The sequence below is a fragment of the Tripterygium wilfordii genome, chromosome 2 (assembly GCF_013401445.1).
Source record: "Tripterygium wilfordii isolate XIE 37 chromosome 2, ASM1340144v1, whole genome shotgun sequence".
NCBI lineage: Eukaryota > Viridiplantae > Streptophyta > Magnoliopsida > Celastrales > Celastraceae > Tripterygium > Tripterygium wilfordii.
The window spans coordinates 6720603-6740962 of NC_052233.1; the positions used below are offsets into that span (position 1 = coordinate 6720603).

General features: G+C 38.9%; 5 protein-coding genes across 5 annotated transcripts; 2 read left to right on the forward strand and 3 right to left on the reverse strand.

The window, feature by feature from the left end:
- Window positions 1-1586: 1586 nt before the first annotated feature.
- LOC120010564 lies at window positions 1587-2417 on the reverse strand. Its single transcript, XM_038861349.1, has 2 exons — window positions 1735-2417; window positions 1587-1689 (listed from the first exon to the last, which is right to left on the reverse strand). The coding sequence occupies exons 1-2, from the start codon at window positions 2415-2417 to the stop codon at window positions 1587-1589; spliced, it is 786 nt and encodes a 261-aa protein (XP_038717277.1).
- Window positions 2418-2522: 105 nt separating this feature from the next.
- LOC120010573 lies at window positions 2523-3315 on the reverse strand. The gene is made up of 3 exons (XM_038861356.1): window positions 3244-3315; window positions 3056-3154; window positions 2523-2966 (listed from the first exon to the last, which is right to left on the reverse strand). The coding sequence occupies exons 1-3, from the start codon at window positions 3313-3315 to the stop codon at window positions 2523-2525; spliced, it is 615 nt and encodes a 204-aa protein (XP_038717284.1).
- A 1137-nt stretch (window positions 3316-4452) lies between these two features.
- LOC120014452 (ATP-dependent zinc metalloprotease FTSH 7, chloroplastic) lies at window positions 4453-12500 on the reverse strand. Its single transcript, XM_038866414.1, has 13 exons — window positions 11215-12500; window positions 10565-10630; window positions 10340-10474; window positions 10191-10256; window positions 9514-9699; window positions 9322-9408; window positions 9126-9239; window positions 8878-9002; window positions 8672-8780; window positions 8087-8212; window positions 6066-6386; window positions 5858-5981; window positions 4453-4970 (listed from the first exon to the last, which is right to left on the reverse strand). The coding sequence occupies exons 1-13, from the start codon at window positions 12103-12105 to the stop codon at window positions 4843-4845; spliced, it is 2478 nt and encodes an 825-aa protein (XP_038722342.1). The 5' UTR covers window positions 12106-12500; the 3' UTR covers window positions 4453-4842.
- A 374-nt stretch (window positions 12501-12874) lies between these two features.
- Window positions 12875-16000, forward strand: LOC120010583. The gene is made up of 3 exons (XM_038861365.1): window positions 12875-14536; window positions 14642-15666; window positions 15863-16000. Exons 1-2 carry the CDS (start codon window positions 13258-13260, stop codon window positions 15547-15549), a joined length of 2187 nt encoding a protein of 728 aa, XP_038717293.1. The 5' UTR covers window positions 12875-13257; the 3' UTR covers window positions 15550-15666; window positions 15863-16000.
- A 1506-nt stretch (window positions 16001-17506) lies between these two features.
- LOC119983085 (sugar transport protein 8-like) lies at window positions 17507-19737 on the forward strand. Its single transcript, XM_038826753.1, has 4 exons — window positions 17507-17642; window positions 17724-18043; window positions 18432-19058; window positions 19156-19737. The coding sequence occupies exons 1-4, from the start codon at window positions 17507-17509 to the stop codon at window positions 19618-19620; spliced, it is 1548 nt and encodes a 515-aa protein (XP_038682681.1). The 3' UTR covers window positions 19621-19737.
- The last annotated feature ends 623 nt before the right edge of the window (window positions 19738-20360 follow it).

Consider the following 20360-nt stretch of genomic DNA (forward strand, 5'->3'; position numbering starts at 1 on the left):
AGCAAACTCAACTCCTTCATAATCCTCTCTCCCCGACCCTTCATTATTTTCCTCATCATCATAACCTTCGGTTTCCAACAAATTAGCTTGCTTCCTCTCGGGGCAAACATTGGACCTATGACCCGGTTTATTGCACCTGTAACAAATAATTCCAGCAGTTTTCGCATAAGGATTTTCTTTTTGAAGTTGACTACGATTTTGCCTCTATTCGGCACCTTATTACCTCCATCTCCAGTAGCAATCACAGCTTTAGCTCTACCAGAGCTTTGACCTACTGGTTGTCCCTTAGCTACAGAAGATTGGGCTGAATGATCTGATTTTTCATTCACTCCTCTTCGGTAGGATATCTGTCGCTTGTCTTTGTCCATTATTTCGGCCTTAAGAGTCATGTTGATAGCCTCCTGTAAGCTCCATAAATTCTACAACCCGATTTGATCTTGAATTGACTGCCTCAATGCCGACACATATCTTGCTACCTTCTGATTTTCAGTCTCGCTCAACAGGTTTCGTTCACACAAACGCATAAATTCATCTGTGTACTCCATTACTGAATGATTGCCCTGCACACAATTGATATATAATCGGTATAGCATCTGTTCATAATCTGCACGTGAGAAACGACCCATCAACAGTTGCTTCATTCTCCTCCAAGTCGCTACCTTTTTCTTTCCTTGTCTCCGTCGTGTACTCTACAGCTAATCCCACCAAACTGCAGTCGTTGCCTTAAGACGATAAGCCACCATCTTTACCTTCTTAGACTCTGGGATTTCCATAACATCGAAAAACCTCTCCACCTCCATAACCCAGTCTAAGAAGCCTTCAACGTTCAGGTTTCCCACAAAAGAAGGGATATCTGCCTTGAGGAGGAAATCACGACTCCGATTATTGGCTTGAGCTAGGTCTTCAATCTCTTCTTGAGATTCTGATTTGCTATCCTGATCGTGCTCTCTTCCTTGAGGCCGTGGCCTCTGTTCTCCCTGGTTTGCATTCCCACCAACTGCTTGATTAGGGTTTAGGGCTTGCAACAATAATTCTCGTAGCTCACCAATTTGCGTAGTCAAATCGGCTACTCTTTCATTCTGGGCATGTAGATTTGCTCGAGTAACTGGTTCACCATTACGGGCAGCATTACGATCGACCATAGGTAAAATCAAGGGTGTCCAATCGGGCGAATCCCAGGCTTCGATACCACTTGACGCAGCACGAAACAATCAAGGGAATTTACAAGCGTAAATCCTCAAGAACAATCTTGGAGTCTACCAAGGAAAATTGGTTATAAACCAAAAGTTTATTAACTTCAATAATAATCCAAATAACAACCAACCAGCAGTATAAATAGTCACTACGAAACCCTAATTAAGTAAAAAGACCAACAAGGACATTAACTAAAAGAAAACAAATTAAAACGAAAAATTGACCAAAAATAATAAAAATTTGACAACTCGCCAGACTGCCTTAAACAAGTAATTTGAGCTTGAAAACGACCTCAATTGGGCAAGCCAAGGTTAAATGGTTGTGGAGGACGAAAATTAGTCTTCGGAAACATATTATAATAGAAAATCTGCCAACCGAGTCAAAAGTTACAACTAGTTCTTCACCGCAGCTCTTTTGAAGTTTCTCTTCTCAATTTCTTCTTGATTCTCATCAATTCCTTCTTCAAATGCGATCTCCACTCGTTCTACGTCAAACCTAGAACGAGTATGTTGCATGTATACATCAAGTTATTCCATATACGGTAAAACCCATGTAGCTGCGCACTCATTCCTAAAGTAATTCCACTGAGGTATAATGGTAGGCATCGGGTAACCCCCAGCTAAGGAAACTTGGACGTAGTGATTATTATTAACGTTTTTGATAGCGATAGCAACATGTTGATACTGCGGTGGAGGAGTTGATCGTAGTGGTAAATATGTGAAGCTCTGTACAGAACTAAGAACTTGTAGTATGACATTGTACCTCGAAGCAATCAAGAGACCCATGTTTGGCATTGTCATCCAGTGCTGAACTAGTGCTGCTCTATCTAATTCAAAGAGGTTCAGTGAGTTGTGAACACCCAATGTATGCTCTTCACTACCAAACATTGCAACATATTCATGCCAGAATGCGCTCGACTCACCTATCAAGTCACGACGGATAGTATCCCATGCATGTTCACCAAAACCAAGACAAACAGCTATTGCCCGAAAGCCGTAATTTCCATAAGGTATTACATCTTGTACAGACCCAATGTAAGGATGTAATATTGGGGGAAACTGACGAACATAAGTATGTTCATGCGTAATGTTACTCGATTTGGAACTCCTTTGTGTAGAGAGTGGTGGAGTACCGTAGAGGGATGAGCAACTATGTCTTGCTGCTCGCCGGGAATCTGTATGAATTACTCCAACTGTCTTTTTCTTCGAAGATCGACGTTCCATTGAATACTGTGTCTACTTTGTTGGTATGATTGAAGAAAATCGTGTTCTACGAAGTCGAGTGTGATAGGATTACAATGAGTATGTAATTCTGCTTTTCTCAGAAGTTCAGAACTTTTGTTGTGCATTGTATATTGTTTTAATAGTTGACGCATTTTTCGCATCTCGTTTCTTCAACGATGCCAAGATGTCTCGTGGCTTGACACGATCGCTAGACATATCTACCATTATCTCAAATTCAGAGTCAAAAAGGTGACCGACGTACGGATGCCCCTCCATATAAGATGCAGTGGAATGATTGTGCATTCCACATAGCACTTTTACCATCCAATCATCAGCTCCACGTAGTTTCAACCCTTTAAGTCTGAAAGGACAATCAAGGTTTTTCGTGCCTCTTGACTTCGTTGAGGTTCTCTTCCTTCTATACGTGCCACTGCGCTCGCATTGCAACAATAATGATGAGTTCGATGAGCTTCTTGTAACGATGATGTATCCCAAATTATGTCCTGTTTCTTGAACCCAATCAATCAACGATTGACATGAATCGAACACCTGAAAATAATTTATAACTGTTATAAATTTAAACAAGTTTGCTAAAGATGTCCAAAATAGAAGACATATTATTTCCCTAGTTGTTATACCGCCTCTGTTAAAAATGGATTTATAACGTCAACTTCAATTTTCTCTTCACAATCATCTGCAAGTTCTTCTTTTTTCATTTTATTTCTGATAGTATAATCCTGTCAATAATAAATTTCACTTGAATATCTGTAATTAATCAAAATATTTTGTATCCCAAATAAGAAATTTCTTTAGTATCTATATTTACCTTATCACTAGAACTACTACTTGACAATCGTAGATCTTCGGCCCAAGCTCTCATTTCTTCCAAATGGTCCATATCCGCAAGAGTAAAAATTGAGTACGGAGGTTGGTTGAGTATAGTTAATCAAATGTTAACTAAATATATTTTTTCTTAAATCCTTTAAACCAAGCAAGCTTGGGATTGAACACTCCGTCCATTCTACCGAACAAGGCGGTGCTTGAGAATCTATAGCTGTTGAACAATGGAGACTTAATTATATTTTGCTTAGAATAGATAAATAGAAGTATCTAGTGTGCTATATTAATTTCATGATTCATGTCAAACGATAAAAAAAATTAAATAAAAAAATACACAAACGTAAGTACGTAGATGGCTCGAGAGAGTGGGGGGTGTAGTCGTACAAAAAAAATTCAAAAGATGTCTGGCCAGGCCTGACTACCCCTGCCATTATTGTTTAGTTTTCTAATGCAAAGCTCCCCCACTCTCACTCTCTCTGTTCAATTGTCAATTTATATTATCCATAAAAAAACGTAAACTCAATTGTCATATCATGCACAAAAATATATGTTTGTGTGTACTTAGTAAAACTAATGTACATTTAGCAATTACCAATAATTATATGTAGGGAAAGGATATTCTCACCCCCAATATTAATTTTTTCACTCCCCAATTATTTCTCAATTATTGAATTTTAATATTTTATTATTAATTTACATATGATTTGATATTTGATTCTTTGAATTAATGTGTGATTTGATATTTTATTCACATTTCAAAAATTAATTTTCTCACCTCTATAATTTGTTTTCCCACCCAATAATTAATTAAAGTAAACTTATTACATCATATTAATACAAATTGACTCTTTGAATTAATATGTGATTTGATATTTTATTCACATTTCAAAAATTAATTTTCTCACCTCTATAATTTGTTTTCCCACCCAATAATTAATTAAAGTAAACTTATTACATCATATTAATACAAATTGACGGATACATTATTCACTGTATGGAGTGTAATGTATGGTTCTCTATATGGAGTGTAATGTATAGAGTGTAATCATATCTGTGATTCTCATAATAAAATTGTTGTCGTTTCCATTCTCTTTGTAAGAGCATGTAAGCTAATATCATCTAAAACCAGATTCAAGAATTTCCAGCACAAATATGCATCTTGAAACTTCACAATTACGATGTTCACAGCTTCTCATGAGCTACCAAACCAGCATATATGAGAGATTGTTTTTATCTCATGGAAGATTTATTTATACAACTGAATAAATATTAGTGTGTATATACATGTTGAAATCAAGTGAGATCACTCAAGGCCAGAAATAAGAGTCCAATGTACAACAGATCTTAACTTTTAAGTTATAAGGTACTCAAAAAGGCTATGAGAGAAATAAATCTTCAGCCTCCCCAACTCTGTCTGGTTCTAGGATGGTAAGTTGTGACATGGAACAAAGAAGAGACGGCCAGTGTTAAAAATGGCGCGCCAAAAATTTACTTCGCTCAAATATACAAAGTCACAAGGTAGTCAAAGCCATAGGCGAGGATGCCTTCATTGGCATGATAATAAATCATCCTTGTGTAAGGGTTGTTATCCAGATCTGGCCTCTAGTGGCAGAAGAGATTCTTGCTTGCCACTCACGAACATTGCAAGTTCTGTTGGTGCAACCACCAATTTCAACCACTCTTGCAGCTCTGCTCCTTCTACTTTCTCTTTTTCTGGACAAGAAAAGATTATCAGTCAACTACAGAAGGCAAATGCTAAGTTAAAATGAAATCCTCATCTCCGAAATTCAATATAGGCCATATAACACATGTTTCATTCTTACGGACTTCTAGAAGCCTGCTGGTTTGCAGGGGGTTATTTGACATTGTCGTCTCAGATACAGTGTACAAGCATGCAATCATAGATAACAGGGGAAAAGAGGTACATGCAATAAAAATTTGTACCTACACTTGAATGTATGCATAACCACCCACAAACAATATTTGGGGTAAAAATAATGGAGAAATGAACTATTCAGACAACTAATTGACAAATTAATTTAAAGGGCAAAGATCAAAGCTATTATCCCAACCACATTCCAACATATCCCACTCCTCAACCACCTAAACAAAACCTAGATGCTGGTTCTAAAACGCACATCGATGTAGTTCACTGTATATGAGTGGTAATAATGAATTAGTAGCGACATAATTTCAACTTTGACAATTCTGTTAGACTGACCCATAGATTAATTAAGTCCCAGAAAACCCCAAAAAGATAAGAATATCAGTTAGCCTGATGTTCAAAGCCACTTCCCTTCATGGGATCGCTTCAGAATCCATGAGGAGCACAGAAACTTGAAACTGGATACAACATGCCTTTCTATCAATGACCATTGACCAATACAAAGGTAATTCTCAAAGGAAAATGTAGACAGATTGGATAAAATCAATGCCACATCTAAACCATACTGAGAGGCCACGATTATCCATTTCATTTTGTGTTGATATGGGGAATGAACTGTAAATGGCAGAATGAGTATTTATTGAGCACAGACAAAAGTTGTGAGATCATTATGTTAAAGAAATTTGATGTAGTTATTAATAGCAGCAGCAATTACCTTCCAGATGGGCACCAAGCCCCTCCAACACAGTAGGATTAGCACGCACAACAGAAAGTGCAACATCCAATGCAGATTGCAGCAGTGCTGTCACCTCGCCTTGAACAAGATCAACAAGACGTCCCTATTGAAATTAACTGAAGTCAGTCATTACTGAAAATAGAAAAAGAGAGAATGATAAAAAATCAGGGAAAAAGAAGAACAAAACCTGATCCCTCCCCCATGGAACAGCTCCTGAGTCATCCATTCCACCATTAGAAAGTGCTGCTATAGAAACTGGACCTATGGTCTGGTTAAGACCATACTCAGCCACGGCCTTGTATGCCATATCCGTTGCTCGTCGTATATCATCGAGTGCACCTGTTGAAACACGACCTGAATAGACAACCTCTTCTGCTGCACGTCCTCCCAGGAGAGTAACCAAGCGGCCACGTAGTTCATCAATGAAAAGCAAATATCTGTCCTCATTTGTTGGAGGAATATAGGTAAAGCCCAATGCACCTCCAGAACGTGGCAGAATGCTAAGTTTCTGAAAAACAGGCAATTAATTATTACCATATCCTCTCTTTTTTTGAATAGAAAAATTTTTATTCAAGCACCGAAGGGGTGCAATCCACAACTACAACAAGGACGAGCAATTAATAAGATCAAAAACATTTCTAGTGAAAGACAGACTCCAGAACTTAAGGCAATCAAACCAATTAACAATAAAAAAGTCTAGGTTCGAATCCTTGTTTTCGAAAATTCTGTTGTTCCTTTCTTTCCAAATCAGCCACAATACTGACATAGGAATGAGCTGAAAGAAATTCTTTTGGTGCTTGTCCTTGCCAATAGAAGCCCACGCGAACATCTCTTTGTCTACGGTATTGTATGAGACCCACCAGAGACCCAACATCTTCCAAACATTTTCCCAGACCCTTCTGGACCAGGGGCAGTGCAGGAACAGGTGATTAATAGACTCCGAATCTTCTTTACACAAATAGCATCTATTCACAAGAGAGAAGCCCCTCCTTTGTAGGTTGTCTTGAGTTCAGATTCGCTGCCAAACAACCTCCCAGCAGAAGAAAATAACTCTAGGAGGAGCCTTAAGACTTCCATAACCAAAGCCAAGGGAAAAGATTGTTACCGAGGTGCACGTTGTCCTTTAGAAGCTCTTTATTAAAGGAACTCACCGAGAACAATTTACTGTTTTCCAACTTCCAGCAGATTTTGTCTTCTTTAGTGGGATAGGTTTTTGCGCCATAAACCAACTGCCAGAAACTAGTAAACATTTCCACTTCCCAATCTTGAGCCTCACGAGTAAAGGAGATGTTCCAAGAGAGTTTGAAGCGATTGAAAAATGGAGGCCCCCTTTGGAGTAGCTAGACTGTAAAGATTTGGGAACAAATCCCTAAAAGAAGTGTCTCCAGTCCAGACGTCATTCCAGAAGCTTATAGAGTTGCCCTTACCAGCTTGATAATAAGTCAAAGCAAACCAGACCTCCCAACCCTTTCTAATGAATTTCCATAGACTGCACCCATGACGGTCTCTACTCTGCTTAGTACACCAGTCACTATGCTCAGTGCTATATTTACAAGCGATGATTCTCCTCCATAATTGATTCCTCCTGGTGGCAAATCTCCATAACCATTTGCCTAGTAAGGCTTTGTGATTATTACTATATTCTTAAATGTACATAATTATAGATCGGGCCAGTCTCCCTTGGCACCCGGGATATATATGTATATATAAGGTTAAGAGGATATTCTTTCACTTTGTCCACTTTGAATGGAAAAACACTTTCATAGTGAGGCACCAAGGTGTTGACACCCAAAAGGGACACATAAGAAAACAAGAAACAAGCTACCATATTAGAATGATGAATTAAGCTTGAGCCATTCTCCCTAGAATCGTAGATAGATACCAATCAATGGTTGGGATACACCATCTCAAGCATACAACCAATGTGAATTTCAAACCAATTCTGAAAGGATTCTGATCCCCTACAATCCTTCACCCTCCAATTTATTACAATTCCCCTACAATTGTTGGAATAGCCCTTTCCTTCCTTTGTCCATAATTCACATCCCTTAAATGTATATTGCAGGGAATTTGTGATAGCAAGAATGTAGGGGATCTCAATCCCTCTTCAACAACCATGAACTCAATGTTTTTAACACCTTTAGTAAAGCAATAATAATATAAGTGAACAAAATCTGAGACTGTCTAGTATAAGTATCCCATAATTACCTCTACACGCGGCTGTCCAGAAAGAAGATGGGCAACAGCTGTACCAACAACTGCATGACCAGCTTCATGCCTTGCGACCACGGCCTTTTCAATTCCCTGCAACTTAGCAGTTTTTTTCTCTATGCCCTACAAATGAAATTTTGGGTTATTTTTTTTTTCATTTACCTACTAACTTTTCAAAGTAAAATATAAAATAACATGAGTATTCAGAATGCCATATCAACTCAGTGACATGGGTTATAGCAACAGGGCACCAATACAAAATTTGAAGAAGAGAGAGCATCAAATTCAAGACAAAAATAAGAAAGCAACAATCTATTACTAAGTTGTTACTTGTTAGATCATTAATGCTCAAATGTTAAGTCTACCAATAATGGTTACTCAATATAATCTTTAAGCCATTCCTATTAGATGTTGTTGAGGCTTAGTTGAGCTAATTATAAGCAGGAGGTAAAAATCACATGGGATGAACCATCAGAAGTTTATACGAAAAGAGCAGTGCTCAAAACACCAATGCACAAGTAGAAAGAATGAACCAATACTCACATACACACACACACACACACGAGAGAGTGAGTGACTTACAGCTATTGATCGCTCTACTGCATGTATGAAATCAATTTTCTCCACAACTATTTTGCTTTGTCTACCCGCTAATAAAGCGGCTTCATTCACAAGATTTGCAAGATCTGCCCTGCACAATTAAACATCAAAATGTCATTCCCTGTATGCTAGACAAAAGTACAAACGAAACACTGGAAGCCAATCGACTGAAGACATGAGATAAATACCCAGTACATCCAGTGGTCATAGAGGCAATATCACCTATATCAACATCCTTTGCAAGAGGAAGTTCTTTCTTAGAAATATGCACCTTCAAAATCGCTTCCCTTCCAAATCTATCCGGTGTTTCCACCTAAAAAGTAAAAAACCACAAGAGAGTAGAGACTTCAAATCACGAGAAAACTGTCAAACTTGAAACAAAAATGCTCAAATACCCAATCAACATAAAAGATGGTAAATATATGACAATACAAACCATAACCACACGATCAAACCTCCCAGGTCTGCGAAGTGCAGGGTCTAAGACATCCGACCGGTTTGTAGCTCCGAGGACAATCACTGCAGAGTTGCTGTCGAACCCATCCATCTCCTGCAATGCATATATAAGCCATTTCCAGTCATGTACCCAATGCAAAACAAGAAGTAGAAAACTACTACTCAAGAAAGCTTACAGTGAGCAACTGGTTTAACGTTTGCTCTCTCTCATCATTGCTAACAATACGAAATTTACCATCACGACTTTTTGCCACAGCATCTATCTGGAAATATCAAAAAGTTGAGGAAAAAAGATCAAGTGGCCAACTATCCTACCAGTCCAGAACAAGAATACAGTTACCAACAAGCGTCAATATCTGTTTTCTAACCTCGTCAATAAAAATTATTGATGGTGCCTCTTTCTTTGCCCGTGCAAAAAGATCCCTCACACGCGAAGCCCCCATACCTACATACAATTCTACAAACTCGCTTGCAGAACAACTTATAAAGGGCACTTCAGCTTCCCCTGCTACAGCCTTTGCTAGAAGCGTCTTACCGGTCCCAGGAAGGCCCACCTAGAACATAACCGAAATCATGTTTTCATAGACATCGTGAAAGTTACAGTAAGAAATGAATCTGGCAGCCTTTACTATACATCATTTTGTGGTCATCATAATATCTACCAATATTTGCTCAAATACACTTCATTGCAATAGAAACATTCAATCGAATCTCAGGAAACTTCCAATGCAAAGAATGGCTAGAAAAATCATATCAGCCAGACATTCATCTAGTCCATCTCAGAAGATAAATAAAAGAGATGAATACACAGCAATAGAATGACTGAAATTTATGGCATGGGGGAATTCCCCTAGTAAATAACAAAGATTAATTAATTCCATCCCTACACCTACAGCCAGCCAATATGCTAACATTTTTCAGTAGACCTTCATTAATCCTTAGCGGGATACATCAGCCCTCTTGTACAACAATCTTAAATCTTTTACCTTTATTTTTACAGATCGTCAGATCACTGTATTATAACATAGAACATAATAACACTCACCAGGAGCACTCCTCGAGGAGGACGAGCACCAAGCCGTATATACCTGTCTGGATTCCTAAGAAATTCCTGGGAAGTAAGAAGCATTCAGAAACTGCTATAAGTTATGATCCGTTACTTGTGATAGGAGAGCCAAAGAATGTCTAACATACCACAATTTCCTCTAGCTCTTCCTTTGCCTCATCAACACCAGCAACATCAGCAAAGGTGATTGTTTCCCCTTGTTCAGAGACTTTTGCCCCAATAGAACCACCAGACTTGCGGTTCCTAAGCTGACCAGCACTGTGCTGCAAACACAAATACGCCCTCAGAACCTCTAGATATTGTTAATGATTAATTTTGATATCCGCTGCCTTTAAAAAAATGCTGGCTCACACCTGAGAAAAACTAACAGGGAATCGATGAAGAAGCCCTGCAAGTACGGCAACATAGAACAAAGCTATCTGCAAAAGAGAGCCAAATCACAATTGTGATATTTACAAAAGCACAATAATAACAGAAAACAACAGACAGTATTGATCAATTTAATTTTCTTCTTTCAACTATTTTGCAAGTTGCATCTACTCTTTATTGTCTACATGTTTACCTTTCAGAAGGTAAGGGAAACATAAAAATGTATTCGTAATTCCAATCTTTAGTGGTAAATTTGGGCCTTAGGGTTTAGGGAGCTCCCAGTTCAAAGTGTCTACCCATGGCCAACTTATCAACATCTAACCATTTTAATAGTTAAGTGACAATTTCTGCATGTTCAGTTTGCTAAGCCACATGTGAAATGAAAGATATATTGAGACCAGACAAGGGGTAGTACAATATTGTTCCGAAGTAATTGAATACTAACAATTACCTTCTTGCAAAGTTAAATTAGTGAGATTCAACCTCTTCAAATTGGAGTTACAATTTTGTCAAAGTCAGAGTACAGACTTAAACCCCATATTTAATAATAGTCGAGTAGTGCATGATTCAAACTAGCAACATACACATGACCTTCTAATGAACTTCGTGAATAATCAACGCAAAGAGAACTCACCAATGCCGAGTTGAAGAATCCACCAGAACGCTTATCTGGTGACCCAAACTCCACCTCATTCTCAAGCATCTTCTCATATGGAGTCTTAATGTCAACTGGCCTTGTTGTTGTGTACACAATCCTCCTCGCTGTTGGTGCCACACTCCTTATCAACGACTCTGATTCCTGAAACCTACTTGCACCCGCCTCACTCACTTGGCTGCTTCCCTCACTTTTCAGCTTAAACATTATATGCACCCCATCAACCTCCACTTTATGCACCTGGTTGCAGTTAACCTTGCTCAAGAACTCACTGTAGGGAACGCTCACAAAGGTCGTTGGCTGCCTTGGCTCCGAGCCTGGTAAAGGAATCCCAGGCCGAAGTAACCGCATAACAAACATAACAATCCCTAATTGTAAAAGCAGAACCCCAATCTCTTGCGCTTGAATTATCGGCTGCCATCTCCACTTACCTCTATTCGGCCAAAACCATTGGCTCTTCCCTTGTTTCTCCCTCTTTTGATTCGATGATGAGGAAGAACCCGAACTCGTCGAGCTACTGCTAACGGCCTCGCCCTCACTCGGCTTGGCCTCACTTTTTCCACTCTGACTCGCCGTGGAATCGCCGTCTTGGCAATTTGCTAAGATCCTACTATACTCCCTCGGTCCGTGATTTTTCAAGAAACCACCCCATATAGTCAACCTATCTAGGTTTTTCGAAGGAACCGATTGAGTGTTTAGGTTCGCCGAAGGAGCGACAATGGAACTCGGGACCGAACGGTATGTGTTGTGGTGGAAAACCCTAGATCGATTGTGGTAGAAGCACAATGCATGAGAGTAGTGAAGATTGCAATTCGAATACGTGTAGACCGTCCTATGAGTTATTGGTCGTATAGGCTCAACTGATGCCATCTCAAAACCCTAAATAATCACAAGATCATCAAGTCGACGAATTAAACAGAGAAGATAATATGCGTGTGTTATCTACGTATATCCGTAATTGCGTATGCAGAACAGGAGCCGGTGCGGCTGAAGAACAGGATTACAGAAACATGGGCGAGGAGAAGAGATTTTAAGGAAGGAATCAACGTTAAAGATGAGCCGTTGGATTGCTTCTATAGGTTATTCAGGGTCGGTTATTAAACCGTTGAGTTTCCGTTTGAGGAATTGGAACTCGCTTAGCAATAGCATTATCCGTTGACGTTTTGCTGGATAGAATTCTCTGTGCGGCGGAAGAATTGTCTAGCATTATCCGGTGCCGTTTGACTGGGCAGAATTGTCTGTGGGGCGGAAGAATTGTCTGTATCGCTGCTATCGTGAGATCTTTTCTTCTGAGATGATGGAGCTGCCGCGTGGAGACAAGATCGTTGTCGGATCGTTTTAGAGTGGCCGTTGAATTAGATTTATAAGACATTTGAGGCCACACCGCCACAGGGGGTTTGGTGGGCCTAAGTCTTAGATTTTTTCTTAACATTTTTTGCACATTGCGTACTTGGATAGGCCCATCTATTTTGGGCCCAATTAATTGAATTTGAAGGCCCAAGGGTAAAATAGCAAAGGGCACGACTTGTAATAACTGAGAACCGCATGGTCACATGAGTAAAATAAGTAAATAACCGTTCTTCTTCAATCCCTACCGCCACTTCTTCAAATACCTGTCTTCTATTTCGTTATTTCGTATCCCATGAATCAGGGGGGAGAGGGAAGGAGGAGCTACATTCCTAATTTATGGGATCTAACAAATCTATCCACCAAACAACGATTTCTAAAAAGAATGAAACAAAAACCCACCTCCACCGTTCTGGGAGCTTTTGATTTGGTTATCATTTCAGGTCTTCATTTCTATTACTGCCCATTTGATCTCCAAAAGATCATATAAATTCCTGCAATTTTTATTATTGCCTTGATGTCCCACTTGCATTTCAATCAAAACCCAGTTTTCCTTATATGGGTTTTCCATTGAATCTTTTTATCGGTGTTATTTCTTGAGATTGCCAGAACTTTAGTATGTTTTGATACTGTACATTTGTATAAAATTCTTCCGTTGTTTATAGATTGTTTGAGATGGGTATTGACGCAAAGAATGTTCCAGTGTACATGTGGAAAACTCTTAGATTTCTTATGATCACCAGTTGTAGATTCATACAGAAGTACCCTTTTGTTTCGGGTACTTTAATATTCTTCTTCCTTCTGTATATGTTCCTTCCAAGAGTTTTCTATCTTTCGATTTATTCTTCTCCATTCATTGCTTGTACTACTGTTTTTGTTCGAGTTTATTTCAAGTCACAACGACAAAATGTGGTAAGGAATGGAAAGGAGGAGGAACGAATATCAAGATCCAAGTCTCTTGCAGCTGATGGTGTTGTCAATAGAACTGACGGTGCATGTTCTCTGCGGCACCAGAAAAGTGTTCGAAGAAATTTCACAGAGAAGAACAGAGAATGGAATGCTCGGGATTTGAAAATGGGAGAAAATATATTTCCTAAGGCAACTTTGGATGATACTTTGTTTGGCAAGTCTGTGCAGAAGGAAGAAGTTCCAAACTTAGACACCGAAGAGAAAAAAGAGTTTTGTTTGAATCAAGGAGAAAGCGCCACCTGTAGTGCATCTGCTCCCAGAAATGTTCAAATATTTGATGAACACCGGCCAGTTTTTGTTCCTGAACCATCAAAGCTTGATATCGCCTCACAAAATGGCTACGATGAGCAATCAGAAAAGTATTATGGTAATGGAGCCAGCGAGCTAGTTGTTTCTAGCTCAGAAGGAGAGGAGGATGAAGAAGAGGCGCGAGAGGATGGGAATAATAAGGCTGTAGAATGGACTGAGGATGATGAAAAGAATCTTATGAATCTTGGGGATTCTGAGTTAGAACGAAACAAAAGGTTGGAGAGCCTACTAGCAAAACGAAGGTCAATAAATTTATATCGAATGCACGCTAAGAAAAATTTGATTGACATGGATAGTGTTCCTGTGACTCAAGTAGCTCCCGTTCTTATTTCAAGAAATAACCCTTTTGATATCCTAGACAATCCCAATGACCTTCTGGGCTTGCAAATTCCTGGTTCTGCTCCTTCTGTTTTGTTACCTGCAAGGAACCCATTTGATTTCCCATATGATCCACTGGAAGAAAAGTCTGATCTTGCAGCAGACAGTTTCCACCAAGAATTTGCAGTCCCTCATCAGAAAGAACTGCTCTTTTCCAGGCATGAGAGCTTTTCTTGGGGACCCGTTTCCCCATTAGAACCCAATCAACTTGAACATGAGCCTACTATAAATCATGTTTTCAATATTGATAACAAGGCACCACAGGGCTCAGGATTATCTAGATTCAAAACCCAGCGAGGTAAGAGCAGTTTCTTCTTTTTTCATCTATTTCAGAAGTATTATGTTTGCTTCTGCTTGTACACTAATATATATATGGGGTGCAGATATGGGAAACCATGACCAGCTAATAGAACAGTTATCATCCCGAGAAGGTGGTACCATGTTTCGTACTTGAGTGCAACTGATCTTGTGACTCAAGGTCCCCCGCCCTCAAATCAAGTTACAAGCAAAGCTGAAAGCAATAAGGAAAGTGACAGTCACCTTGATATGAAAGGAGCAGAGATGAGAAAAGATAAAGATAAGGAGTTCAGCTTAAGTTGTGGAAGCGAAACTCAAATGAAGAAAAATTCAGAGAACAACAATGATGGATCAAGTACGTTATTTTCATCAGAAGATGATGAACATAACTTCAATCTAAATAGACCTAAAGTTTCAGAAGTGCTGCAGCCAACAGTGGATAAATTTCCAGAGGCATTTAGTGGAGATATGAAGAAAACCTTGATTTGCCCCTTGCCAAAGAGGAAAACTGTAAGTGAGCCTTCATACAATTCAAGTCCATCTGCAGCTGACATGCCGAAAATGGAAGACCGCCCATTCTACATGCCTAGCCTCTCCATTGCTTCAGACTTGCAAGTGGAGGTCTCAGAATTAGGTTCTCCTCTGACAATTGACGGAAATGTTTCATCTGGTGATGAAGATTCCTTGACATATGATGGGGACATAGATAGAGATATTACTTCTGGTAGTGAAGAAATGTGGGGCGCCTCATTTCACGGAGTTAGAGAAGACGAATCAAGGTTGAGAGAAACTAATGAGATCAATGAGGAGGATGCCATGGGTGAACACCTTTCAACTGTGGAGAACAAGTCAGAGAATCCATTTGGACAATCCATCATGTCCGAAGAAGTAGAAGATCAAGATTCAAACTATGCAAGTTCAGCCTCGTCTTTGAGAAATGAAACGCCTCAAGTGAGTCATGCATCAATGCATTTCTCAGATACTGTCAAACAAGTAGCTGAAGAAGTTGGTTAACATAGGTCTTCTACTTCTACTGGTGCATTGTCAACTGAAGCAGCAGTGAAGGTTATGCATCATGAGCAGGGATCAGTGGCTTGCTCTCCTCGAGAAGTGATTCCAGAAAAGCTAGAGGTTAGTTAATCGGATTACCACAATTATAGGATATTATTCTCTGCATATCTCCTTGACATACTGAAAGAAAATGGACTATTTTAGTTAAAGAACCAAGTTTTTCTATGCTTAGTAGCTAACTTCTCACTTATGTTTACTTACTTTCTATTCGTGGCACCTCAAAATTTCAATTATCCTTTTATGATTGTGTACACAGGAGGTAAAGGAGGTTTATGATGTGGATGATCCAATAGTGCACGCAAACGGAGAATCTTCAAAACCAGCTGATGAAGGTGGCAATGGTGATAAGACTGTTGAGCATCAAGCTGTGCTGGAACAGGGAACACCATCTGAGGGGAACAAAAATATGAAGGTAATTGAAGATGCCAGAGATCCAATTCAGCACAAAGAAAATGAGGATATATCAAAGTCAGTTGATGGGAGCAAAGAAGTGGAAAACACTACAGATGCTGGAGGTTCTGGGGTGGTCATTCAGAGTTCTGATAATCCCCTTAGTTCAGCTGAAAATTCAGAATTGGTGGTTGAACAAGATTCCATCAATTCGAGTACATCCTCATCTCCAAATTCCGTATTACCAAACGAGACCCTGAGAGATCGAATAGCCACATCAGATTTTGATCAGCAAGATGTCCTACAATCTGATACAGAGATCATATTAAGAAATGTAACTTTGGATGAACACCCACTGGAAAATTTAATTCTGAATATGTCCGAAAATGGAACACCTTCAGTCAGGGAGTCATTGGATCAACAATCTGTTGATGGCAATTCTACAAAATCAGAGGTCAGTAAAAATTGGACTATTTTCATATTCTCATCTTCAACAAAATATCCATATTCTCATCTTCGTGCATTGCTATATATAGATATATATACATATTATCTGTTTTGGTAAGAATGCTTACATATCTTTACATCATATCGAGCAGGAAACAAGTAATACTCAATCAAATTCTACCAAGGGAGCAAAAGTTATACTTAACATGAACGAACATGTTGAAGAGAAGGACAGCAAAGAAGATCCTAAACCCAGTAGCAAACTGAAAGCAGTAGGTGGTCATGAGGCTGCTGCAGAACTGTCGAAACCAGCCGAAGGAAGTCATCCAAGGTCTCTTAAGCACGTTGAAGGCGTGGCCGAGAATCTGGTTGAATGTCAAGCTAGCATTGACCCCAAAAACTAGAAGTGGAAAATGCTAACCAAAAATCCGAGGAATTTTTTTTAATAAAGAGATAGTTTTATGTCAAATGGGATCATTTGAATTTTGTAACTTAGCTCTACGAAATTTTCACTGCAGATTATGTTATCCTTACATTATATAGATCAATCTTTTTTTTTCCTTTCTGGAGTATTATCTTCAAATTTCTCCCCATATTGTTTGCTGTAGCAAAACTACAGATTTTTATCTTGAAAAATTAATTAATTGTTGCCATGTACTTGAACCCCCTTGACTAATCTGTTAAATATCAGTGTTTAATTACACCAAAAATCATGCAGTTTTCATATAATTAAATATAGCAGTCAATGGTTAGAAGATGAAGTGCTGTTAATTAATCTACTTATAACCAGATAAGATAAGTGTAATTACACGTCTTTGAAAATTTACAACGTAATTCAAAACTCAGAGATTTCAGGAACCATAAAAGATCCTTCAAATATTTTTTCAAACTCAATAACGCAGATTTTGGTTGGACTCAGTATTAATTCACTGGATAAGAACAGACTCCAGCTTTCAAGACACCCCTTTTACACTTTATTAATATAAAGCTTCATTTTGGAGCAGCTTAAACTTCATTAATTTTGTCGTTCAAGCTTTGATTATATATCCATTTGAGAACAACCATGCCTGCCATTGTAATTGCTGAAGCCGGAGGAGGCGGCTACGACTTGCCTGCCAAGCTCACATCACAGGTCGTCGTTTGTAGCATCATCGCAGCCTTTGGTGGCCTCATGTTTGGCTACGACATAGGCATTTCTGGTACACAAATAAAGTTCAATTGGGTTTTTATAATTTTTTTTATTTTTCAAGGATGTTAGAGTTGATTTTGTGTTTTTGCAGGGGGAGTGACATCCATGGATGATTTCTTGAAGAAGTTCTTCCCAACTGTTTACATCAAGAAGCACCATGTACATGAAGACAACTACTGCAAATATGACAATCAGTATCTCCAACTCTTCACATCTTCACTATATCCTGCAGCCATTGTTGCGAGCTTTTTCGCATCAACATTTTGCAGGAAATTTGGTCGTAAACCAACAATTCAAGCTGCTTCTGTGTTTTTTGTCACTGGAGCCATCTTGAACATGCTTGCCAAGAACCTTGGCATGTTGATTGCTGGAAGACTCTGTCTTGGCGCTGGAGTTGGCTTTGGCAATCTGGTAAATATGGACAATAGTCGGTGAAAATTTTGAAACTACACAATTGTAATTTTTTCACTGTTTATTTAGATCCTCCAGTCTCACTAGTTTTTATCCTCACTATCACAAATGTCAAGATGGATGGACACTATTCATATGGATCACGTGGGATCCACGATTTCACATGAGGAGTTTGCTGTCATTTTCGGTCGCCTTTTTTTGACTTAACTAAACTGACCAAATGGTCGTTTTTTTGGGTTTTCATATTTTTTTGCCGATGTTTTTCTGTTATGTTTTAGTGAAGAAATATGTTAACTTTTCAAACAAAAAACCGACCAATCGATTTGGTTTTGGTTTTGACGGTTCTATTTCCTTAAAAACTATAACATTTCTTTTATATTTTCACTAGGCAGTGCCACTTTTCATATCGGAAATAGCACCAGCAAAATACAGAGGCGGCCTTAACATATGCTTCCAATTGCTCATCACAGTCGGTATCTTGATAGCAAACATGATCAACTATAAAACATCCAACGTACACCCTTACGGGTGGCGCATCTCAGTAGGCGGCGCTTCCGTCCCCGCAGTGATCCTCCTAATCGGCTCCTTCGTCATCGTCGAAACTCCTGTGAGTCTCATCGAGAGAGGCAAAACAGATCAAGGTATTCGCACCCTAAGGAAAATCAGAGGAGTCGAGGATGTCGAAAAAGAGTACCAAGAGATCTTGAGATCGACTGAATTCGCAAAACAGATCAAACACCCGTTCAAAGATCTCATGAACCGACCCAATAGACCTCCTCTTGTGTGTGCAATTCTTCTCCAAGTGTTTCAGCAGTTCACTGGAATCAATGTCATCATGTTTTACGCTCCGGTGTTGTTTCAGACAATGGGGTTTGGAAGCGACGCGTCGCTGCTTTCCTCTGTGGTGACTGGTCTTGTCAATGCACTGTGCACATTAGTTGCTATTTTGACTGTTGATAGATGCGGAAGAAAGATATTACTCATCGAATCCGCCATTCAGATGATCATTGCACAGGTCAGTAGAGAATCTGAATAACCCATCTCCAATCTTGTTTCTAATTGATTAAATATTAAGGCTAATTGATCTTTTCTGGCTCTGTTTTTGTTTGCAGTGTACAATGGGTGCGCTCCTAAAAGTACACTTACATTCCACGAACGTAATGCCACACAACCTTGCGATTGTGGTGGTGATCTTGGTCTGCGTCTTCGTCTCTAGCTTCGCTTGGTCATGGGGGCCATTGGGGTGGCTAATTGCGAGCGAAATCTTCCCTCTTGAGACGCGAAACGCAGGCTACTTCTTCGCAGTCAGCAGCAACATGTTGTTCACATTCCTAATTGCACAAGCATTCCTCACAATGCTTTGCCACATGAGATCCTACATTTTCTTCTTCTTTGCAGGGTGGCTCTTTACGATGGGTTGTTTTGCCATTTTCATGCTGCCTGAAACAAAAGGAATCCCCATTCATGAGATGAAGGACAGAGCTTGGAAAAAGCACTGGTTCTGGAAGAGGTATTTCAAGGATGAGTTGGTAGTGTTGGAATTGCAAGAGAAAGTGGAGGTTAAGGCACTTGATTGATAAAATAGATTAACATGTATTAATTATTTTTTGCTTTAATTTTTTGTTAATTTGTCATTACAAAAACTATGTGAGGAATTGTGAGCAGAAGGGTTACTTCTGATTGAGGTAGGCATTTTGCCATTGTTTAATGTCAAATATTTTTCTGGTTAGTATTTTTCTACAATCAGGACCCACTTGTCCAAAAGGCCAAAATTATTAAGAAAATACATATATAATTCTTTGTACACAGGTTCCAAGCTATACAAGAAAAATTATCGATATAACCAAACCGACCGATAAACAAACCGATCAATCGTTTATTTTTCAAAAAACTTTACATATTCTTCTTGAAGAACCAACCGAATAACTAACCAATGATGGAAATAACCGATTGATCGATTAAATTCATGTAAAAAAATTGACTATTTTCACCCCCTAAGTTCCTATAAAGCCCAAACTATGGCTTACAGGCCATCACAAGTTTCAACATCTTGATAGGCCCAAATTATAAGAAAAGTACGTATATAATTTTAGAGAGTCGCTATTTGCACACATACTTCATACTTGCATTCACTGCATACATATTTTTTTTAAAAAATCTAAACTTGTTAAATTATTCTTATATGAAGGCATATTTACTTTTTGCCTATTTTTTTTTTCTTAATACAATTGAATGAAACTTTGTAACCATAATTCTTTCAATCATCTTCTCCTCTACTCACCTCCCATCTTCTCCTAGTATCACGTATTCATGGATA

What these genes read in the sequence shown, in the direction of transcription:
- LOC119983085 (XM_038826753.1), top strand. Translation starts at nt 17,507, where the DNA reads ATGCCTGCCATTGTAATTGCTGAAGCCGGAGGAGGCGGCTACGACTTG. An exon ending in GAGTTGGCTTTGGCAATCTG is followed by an intron (nt 18,044 to 18,431) that starts GTAAATATGGAC and finishes TATTTTCACTAG; the next exon opens with GCAGTGCCACTTTTCATATC. An exon ending in TTCAGATGATCATTGCACAG is followed by an intron (nt 19,059 to 19,155) that starts GTCAGTAGAGAA and finishes TTTTGTTTGCAG; the next exon opens with TGTACAATGGGTGCGCTCCT.
- LOC120014452 (XM_038866414.1), bottom strand. Translation starts at nt 12,105, where the DNA reads ATGGCATCAGTTGAGCCTATACGACCAATAACTCATAGGACGGTCTAC. An exon ending in ATGACCACTGGATGTACTGG is followed by an intron (nt 8,781 to 8,877) that starts GTATTTATCTCA and finishes TTAATTGTGCAG; the next exon opens with GGCAGATCTTGCAAATCTTG. An exon ending in CAGTAGAGCGATCAATAGCT is followed by an intron (nt 8,213 to 8,671) that starts GTAAGTCACTCA and finishes TTTCATTTGTAG; the next exon opens with GGCATAGAGAAAAAAACTGC.
- LOC120010583 (XM_038861365.1), top strand. Translation starts at nt 13,258, where the DNA reads ATGGGTATTGACGCAAAGAATGTTCCAGTGTACATGTGGAAAACTCTT. An exon ending in TAGATTCAAAACCCAGCGAG is followed by an intron (nt 14,537 to 14,641) that starts GTAAGAGCAGTT and finishes AACCATGACCAG; the next exon opens with CTAATAGAACAGTTATCATC.
- LOC120010573 (XM_038861356.1), bottom strand. Translation starts at nt 3,315, where the DNA reads ATGGACCATTTGGAAGAAATGAGAGCTTGGGCCGAAGATCTACGATTG. An exon ending in GTAGTAGTTCTAGTGATAAG is followed by an intron (nt 3,155 to 3,243) that starts GTAAATATAGAT and finishes TATTATTGACAG; the next exon opens with GATTATACTATCAGAAATAA. An exon ending in ATCCATTTTTAACAGAGGCG is followed by an intron (nt 2,967 to 3,055) that starts GTATAACAACTA and finishes AATTATTTTCAG; the next exon opens with GTGTTCGATTCATGTCAATC.
- LOC120010564 (XM_038861349.1), bottom strand. Translation starts at nt 2,417, where the DNA reads ATGGAACGTCGATCTTCGAAGAAAAAGACAGTTGGAGTAATTCATACA. An exon ending in GCAGCTACATGGGTTTTACC is followed by an intron (nt 1,690 to 1,734) that starts GTATATGGAATA and finishes TACTCGTTCTAG; the next exon opens with GTTTGACGTAGAACGAGTGG.